Source organism: Quercus lobata, chromosome 1 (assembly GCF_001633185.2).
Source record: "Quercus lobata isolate SW786 chromosome 1, ValleyOak3.0 Primary Assembly, whole genome shotgun sequence".
Classification (NCBI taxonomy): domain Eukaryota; kingdom Viridiplantae; phylum Streptophyta; class Magnoliopsida; order Fagales; family Fagaceae; genus Quercus; species Quercus lobata.
The window spans coordinates 22,593,501-22,601,837 of NC_044904.1; the positions used below are offsets into that span (position 1 = coordinate 22,593,501).

The 8,337-nt window shown below is 33.8% G+C and overlaps 1 protein-coding gene across 1 annotated transcript; it reads right to left on the reverse strand.

Annotated features, from left to right (window-relative positions):
* Positions 1-827: 827 nt before the first annotated feature.
* LOC115987687 (kiwellin-like) lies at positions 828-1,729 on the reverse strand. The gene has a single exon (XM_031111311.1). It carries the CDS (start codon positions 1,693-1,695, stop codon positions 1,027-1,029), a length of 669 nt encoding a protein of 222 aa, XP_030967171.1. The 5' UTR covers positions 1,696-1,729; the 3' UTR covers positions 828-1,026.
* Between the last annotated feature and the right edge of the window lie 6,608 nt (positions 1,730-8,337).

Below are 8,337 nucleotides of genomic sequence, written 5' to 3' on the forward strand. Positions count from 1 at the left end.
TATATAATCTTTTTCGGACAAACACTGAAAAGAGAGATATGATGCACAAGAAGTGAATCAAACTTATTTTGATAATATTACACTATTATCTAGCAACTGAGAGATTACCAACTGACCAAAGGCCAATTATTTATTCAATTCAATAACTAGAGTGACATGCCACCTTTGATACTTTAAGCCCACGATAGCCAACTAGCTAAGCCATGGACCAAGTAATTCCCACGTTACCCAGATCTTGATTCAAACTCAAGGTAGAGACCCACGAACCACAAACTCAATCTCATCTTCTACACTGGTTTTGTCGAACCACTATCCACACTGGTTGCCAGAGTTAAAATGTAGCTTAGTGAGAAAGAGGGAGACGAAGAGAGACCGGAGTCAAATCCTAGCTCAGTGAGAAAGAGGGAGAAGGGGAGGCAAAGAGAAAGAGAGAATAGATAGAGAGAGTGAGAGATCAGTAAGGAAGAGAAAGAGAAAATAATATAAAAACATAGCACCTTGCTACGTTAGAGATGACAGTTCACTGTAGCTGGGTGCCAAAAATTATAGCATTTGACATGTTTGATGTAGTGTGTTTTTTGTGTGATAGTTGTTATTAATAACATTTTTAGCATTATAACACTCTTGATGTGAATGCTCTTAAAATATATAAAATAGGATTTTGAGTTATGCTAAAACCTAAAATTTTTAAAACGTTTGATGTGAATGCTCTTATATCCCATGATGTATCTCATTTGGTTTATTGATCACTAAAAATTTCTAGTCTTTCCATAGATGCTATTGTGCGGGGAAAATAGAAAGATCGATGAATATATATAAAATCTTTTTCAGATAAACATTGAAAAGAGAGATATGATGCACAAGAAGTGGAGCAAACTTATTTTGATAATATTACACTATTATCTAGCAACTGAGGGATTACCAGCTGACCAAAGGCCTATTATTACATAATATTATTCAATTCAAAAACTAGAGTGACGTGCCGCCTTGGGTCCTCCTTTAAGCCCACGTACGGTAGCCAACTAGCTAAGCCATGGACCAAGTAACTCCCACGTTACCCAGATCTTGATTCAAACCCAAGGCATTCCAAACAGCACTAGACCCATCAACAATGTTATTCTTGCATGGTGGCTGACCTGCATGCTCAGCATCACACCCATTCACAGAGTCACACTCATCCACCACCTTAGCAGTCACACTCCTCCCATTGCTAGCCGTAATCCTTATCATCTTCCCACACCGCGACCCATGGTTATACCAGCCTGTTGATAAGGCCACCACTCTTTCTGAGTTATTGTGGTACTTTTCGTCACACTCCGATGGGCCACCACCGTCTCCACCTTCACTAAAATCGTTGAGTGTGAGACGGGCTTGCGTGGAGGACGTCAATGGGGGTGAGCATCTGTACTGAGGGTATGAGTTGCCTCCGCACGTAAGGGTACCAGAGGACTTGCAGTTTTGGCTTGGAGATGGTGAAGAGCCACCTCCACCTCCACCTCCACCTCCAGAGCATGTGTGGGAGCCAACGTCGGGGTCGTCGTTGCACTTGCCGTTGATACAAATCAGCTGGCCGTTGCAGTCGTTGAGGGTTTTGCATGGGCCATTGCAGGAGGATATGGCACGTGCAGGGAGAGGGAGGGAGATGATATTGAAGATCAGGAAAAGAGGAACTAACAGAAGTACTATATTTGCCATTTGAGAGAAATATGTTGGACTAAGAAGTTGTGGAGGAAGAAGAAGAGAGTTTCTATGTATATATAGGCAATGCGTCCGTTTTATAGTATTTCATTGTAAATCACAATTTTCTTTATTATTATTTTTTAATAACTTTAGTTATTTTACGTTAGGTATGAAAAAAGAATATATAAAAATTTATGATCTGTGGGTCGGCATAAGGTTGAAAATAAAAGGTGGAATAGATGATTTTTATTTAGACAGCAAATTCATTCCCAATGGAGTTATTGGGGTAGTTATAAATTTTGTTATATAAGTGTCATAAATTTTTGGCGAAACCACAATGTAAATCTCTTAAGTTTATCTAGTGAGTTTTTTTAGTCCCTTAAGTTTCAAGTGAATGCTATTGGTCCTTGAAGTTTAAAAAATGAACATTATTGATCATTTTGTTAACTTTTATTAGTATTCTTACTTATGTGGTTAATGGAGTAATGAAGTGACATTATTTAAGTGACATGGCAGTTTTTTAATATTAAAAAATTAAATGTATATCCCAACAAATAGCCAACTCAGCAGAACTGATCGGTTACCTGAAGAGTCCCAAAACCCCTGTGCGCTAGCCACCGTCCCCAACATGACTTCCAAAGATCAGGATGTGAACACAACGTCCTCAAATCTCTTGGCTATATGCCACAACAACAAGAAATTTTGTGAAGTTTATATTTTTCACTTACACACACTCGTATCAATCAAGTGGGGCCCTTTGCATTTTCACAAAATTCACGGAATTGCCATTGTATTCATTTTCTACAAAAATAAAAATGCTGAATATGTGTTTTCATTTTTTGTATTCAAGTCTAACTTTTAGGATATTGAAAATGAAAAATGAGTACAAGTTCTTAAACCAAAAAAGTTTTTTTTTTTTTTTTTTGGTGATGGGCCCCATTGAAAACTGAAAGTGAAAACAAAAGGCACAACTTTTTTCAGCTAACCAAACATGCCCTAAGTTTCTTTTATAAAAAAAGAAAAAGAAAAAATAGTTCTCTTTTTGTTTAAATTTATGCTCCAACTATGATATTTAATCCTAAAATGAAATTTGCCTTAATTTTGTTAGGATTATTCACCAATTTCTATATTTAATACATCAAATTCGTCTTAAATTAATTATTATTAAATAATTTTATTTAATTAATGTTTAAATATAAAAAGTCCCCACATAAAATTTTCACCTTAGATCTCAAATTATGTTGGGCCGGCCCTACCTGTTCCACACTCAACGATTTTAGCGAAGGTGGAGACAATGGTGGCCCATCAGAGTGTGACGAAAAGTACCATAGTAACTTAGGACGAGTGGTGGCCTTATCGACTGGGTGGTATGACCATGGGTCGCGGTGTGGGAAGATGATAAGGATTACGGCTAGCAATGGGAAGAGTGTGACGGCTAAGGTGGCGGATGAGTGTGACTCTGAATGGGTGTGATGCTGAGCATGCAGGCCGACCACCATGCAAGAATAATATTGTTGATGGGTCTAGTGCTGTTTGGGATGGCTTGGGTTTGGATAAAAATCTGGGTAATGTGGGAATTACTTGGTCCATGGCCTAGCTAGGTATGGAACTAACTGGGACTAACTAGTTAGCTAGCGTGGGCTAAAGAAAGACCATAGGCGGCACGCCACTCTAGTGTAATAATTGGTCCCTGGTCAGCTGGATAATAGTGTAATATTATCAAGTTTGATCCATGTCTTGTGGATCATATCTTTGTTTTCAATTAATGTTTAAGCGAGAAAATATATATATATATATATATATATATTTATCGATCTTTCTGGTTTTACCGCACAATAGCATCCTATGATATCGTATCTCCATACATTTCACGCTTGCAATTCAAGATATATAAAAATGAGTGTGCGCACGCATGCATGCGTGCGTTCAAATTTATTCATAAGAAGTCACCAACAAGAGACAACTTTTCTAGGAGAAAATAACTTGGATTTCATGCAACATTACATATGAATATAGCTGTTAGGACATATGTGATTTGATGTTAGGAACATATGCCAATTTAGAATTAGCTAATCCTTTGACAAAACGCACTTTACTTCTAATTAGGTAGATCTAGGATGTATTGAATGTTTCAAGGAACAAGGTTTCAAGTTTAAGTGTTAAAACCAAGCAAGTTTGTTCAAGAAACAAGTGAAGAAGTGCTGGATTTTAAAACTTGACAGTTAGCATCTATCGAGGTTTAAAAAGCTGCTGAAACCCGAAACTCGACAGCTATCTCGATAGATACCCTATCTGTTGAGGTTTATGAAAAACAGATTTTTAGTTCTGTTTTGCATCCAATCCATGTGTATATGTTTGAGTTTTCTTTTCTCACAACCCTAAACATATATAAGGATTATTTTAAGGATAGTCAAAGGTGGCGTAAGTGTGAAGCAAAGTTGTGTTCATGCAAATTGTGACTGGAGACAGAATTTGCCCTGATTCATCTTTCTCTTGAATAAGCTGTGTTTGTACACTTTAGGGTTTTGTGACCAAGGAGTTTCATGATCTTTATCGTGTGATGAACTAAAGAACTTTGTAGCCAACATCCTTCTCAAGTTGGTGACCAAGGAGTTTCATGATCTTTATCGTGTGATGAACTAAAGAACTTTGTAGCCAACATCTTTCTCAAGTTGGTGATCAAGTCACGTACTAGGATCCGTGCATTTATTGGTTAGTCACGTACTGGAAGCCGTGCATTAAAAATGAGAGATTGTCACTATAGAACAAGTCTAATTGGGTATTGAAGTAAGGGTTCAACTGTAGGTTGGTATAAGGTACTGAAATTCCTTTACTTGTAACCTTTTGTTTTGATAATAGTGAATTCTCAGAAGTGGTGACCTTAAAATCACCTAGTGAGGTTTTTGCCGTGTAGGTTTTCCCTATTCGTGAATAAATTACCGTGTCAATTTAATTTCCGCTGCATTTAGTTAATTGGTGATTTGTTTGTGCTATCACGCGTTTTACATGTTAATTGAATTAATTAATTAACAAATTACTGTGCTATCACGCGTGTTCGTAAACAAATTACCGTGTCAATTTAATTTCCACTGCATTTAGTTAATTGGTGATTTGTTTGTGCTATCACGCATTTTACATGTTAATTGAATTGAATTAACTTGGCTAAATCAATTAGTTAATTTATCACAAGGAGTCAATACATTCTTGGCCTATCAAGTGGTATCAGAGCAGGCACACTCTGATTAGGGTTAATCTTTGTTGTGTGATCCATTGATCCCTGTTTGTCATGGATAGATGACAGTCTCTTATTTTACCTTCTTTATTTGATGGCACTAACTATGCATACTAAAAAGTATGCATGAGAGCTTTCTTGCATTGCAGAAATAACAATGTGAGTTATACTTCGAATAAGAGCATTCCTATCGGTTTGTGCAAAAAATTTGTCTATTTTAACACAAGAATTTACTTTTTCTTTTTTGCACAATTAATTTTCAAAAACATCCAAATCAAATTATTTATTCTACATTATTCAAATAATCATATTTCATTCTTTTTTTCATTATCATCTTCGTAAAAAAGAAAAAGAAAATCTGAGACATGAGAACAAGAGGAGAGAGAAAATAAAATAAAATATTGAAATACAATATGAATAGCGCTCATGTATGTATATATCTATGGTTATTATAACAATAATGTATTTTTACACAATTTTGCATAATCTGACATGGGTAAATTTTGGGCTTGATTGACAAAAATGTGGTCCTTATGTTATTATGCAAGCATTGATGTGGGTTCTATGCATTAAAGGGTTAGGCATGTAAACCGTGTCTAAGTTTCCTAAGATGATGCTCCCTTTCTCCTCACTCTTTGTATGTATGCATTTGAAGATAAATATTAAGATAAAAATAAAAAAATGTGAAGATAAAATATATAAAACTTAATAAATAAATTGATATATATATATATATATATATATATATATCAACCTTAAAGTCTTCATTGCCCTTGTATGGAGGGCAACATGAAAGACCACGGAAATTTGATGATATCAACCTTGAAGTATTTTTTCTAAAATATAAAAAACTTAAAGTCTAACTTTCCCTCTATCGAGGGCAACATGAAATTCAAATACATACAATCAGTGGGGAGCTGAGATAGATACTAAGACAAGACAAAGAAATATAAATATAAAATATAATAAATAAATTCTGTAAATGACTTAAAGTAACGTCATATAAAATAGGTTAACTTATTGTAAATATGTAAAACTTATAGTAAAATGTAAACTGCATATAATATAACTGAACTGAAAGCTTTTATTGAAGAAATTATTGAAAAGTACTTACCAATGTAGTTGGCTGGTTGGCTGGTTTAACTTGAAATATTTGTAATGAAATTACTTGAAATGAGCTTTTATATATATATATATATATATATATATAAATAAATCTATGTGTGTGTAATGAAATTACTTGAAATGAGCTTATATGTGTGTGTGTATATATATAGAGTTGAAACTAAGTATTTATTTTTGCTATACCCTTATTGATCTATATCATTGTCCCCATTATTTTTTCTCATTTTTTATTTATTTCCCATTTTTTCATTCTTCTACAAAAAAAAAAAAAAAAAAAAAAAAAAGGTCTTTATTTTGCTAATTCTCATTTCTATTGCTACTTTGTTTCATATTCCCACCATTTGCCACCCTCTTGAATTAATTGCTTCTTCTCATGTTCAAGTTTGAAAAGTAAACATGTGTAACAGTTCTTTCAGGAAATTCGTAAATTCACTTATGTGCCTCCATCTCAATCCAAACACAGCTAAACAAGCTCTAAAAGCACTGTGCGGATGAGAGTTTGATTCAAGATACAGCTAAACAAGCTCTAAATTTGCTTATGTGCCTCCATCTCACCCAACACAAATCCATCCTTCGATTCTCAGTTTTTTATTTATTTATTTATTTATTTTAAGATTCAAGATTTCAAGCAGATGAGAGTTTTTATCGGAGAAAAAAAAAATCCTATACAGGATTTCTACTTTGGCTTTTTCTTGTCAAGCTTTCTTGATTATTATTAGGAGTAAAACTTCATAACTGTGATGGAGCCTCTTTCACTGGGGAAGGTGCATGAAAGTAAGGTTGGTTGGAATATTTTTTGTTTATTGTTTCCAAAATTTTAATTCTTATATGTCTTGAATATTTAATTTTGGGTCTTTGTCTTGTTGATAATACAGTTCGGTAGTAGAGATTCACGTTGAGATCTTAAATCGAAGAGAACATCCCCAAAGTTTGTTTAGGAGGATACTGCCATATGTTAGAAAAATGCTTCAAAACTATCCCTTTTTTTTGAAGTAATTGATTTGATTGAATGTCTAAAATGACTTGATTGGAAAATACAAATGCACACATTTAGGATTCTTTTTCTTTGGCTGCATAGCTACAATTATACGACTGCAAAAATGTTGTAGATAAGTTTAAGGAATGGAATGTGTCATTATTATGAAATTTCTTAGAATTATGTTCCATAAAGTAGTCATGAAATTTGTGTGTTCTAGATGCAAGGATTGACAAGATAGATTTGTAAAACACCCAAATCTTCCTTCTCTCTCTCTCTCTCTCTCTCTCTCTCTCTCTCTCTCTCTCTCTCATGTTGTTGTCAAAACAAAAACTTAAGGATATGTTTGGTAACTGTTTTTTCCCCTTATTTTTTTCCAAAAACAATTTTCTATTTTTTAGACTAAAAAACTTGTTTGGCAACCCAAAATAGACAGAAAACAAAAAGTGTTTTCAAAACTCAATTTGTGAAGAAACTGAAAACATGCAAAATGTTATTTTTAGTTTCTAATTTTCATAAGTTAATGAAAACATGCATTAATTTAATAAATCTGTCTCGTTTAATGAATTAACATTAAAGTTCAAATCCTAATAACTAAATATTATAATATTTTCTATTTTTTTTTTAATTTCAACTGACCAAACATATTTTTAATTTCAAAAATACAAGAAAATTGTTTTTTCTTTATATTCCCAAAAACAAGTTTTTGAAAATAGAAAACAAAAACCGTTACCAAACATAACCTAAATTTCCTCCTATCTTCCTCTTATAAAGAGTTTTGCCACCAGCTCAATGGCACATCGATAGATTTAACCGTATTCTGAATTATTTGAAAACCACAATGTTCGCCTCATCGTCTCATGGTTCAAATCCAAAGCCATTGTTTTTGGTAGGTTCTAACTTTGTAAGACTTACTGTCACTACTGAAAAATGGATTTATAGCTGCGTTTTTTAAAAAAGCAACCATAACCAATCTAAAGCCACATTTTTAACAAACATGGCCTATAGTCGTGTTTTTAAGGGTTTTTAGCCACCTTTTTTTGGATAGAGCCTATTGCCATATTCAAGAAGCATGGTTATAGGTCCAACTGAAATTTTAAAAAAAAAAAAAAAAAAAAGAGGACCTATTAAGGCGTTTAAAAAATGCCGCCATAGCCAATCTATAGTAACGTTTTTAACAAACGTGGCTTAAAATTCTGACCTATAGCAGTATTTTTAAAGCACTATATTAGGTTAGGTTTATAGCCGTGTTTTTTAGGGTCTTTAGCTGTGTTTTTGTGGATAAGGCATGTTGCCCTGTTCAAGAAACGTGACTATAGAGCCA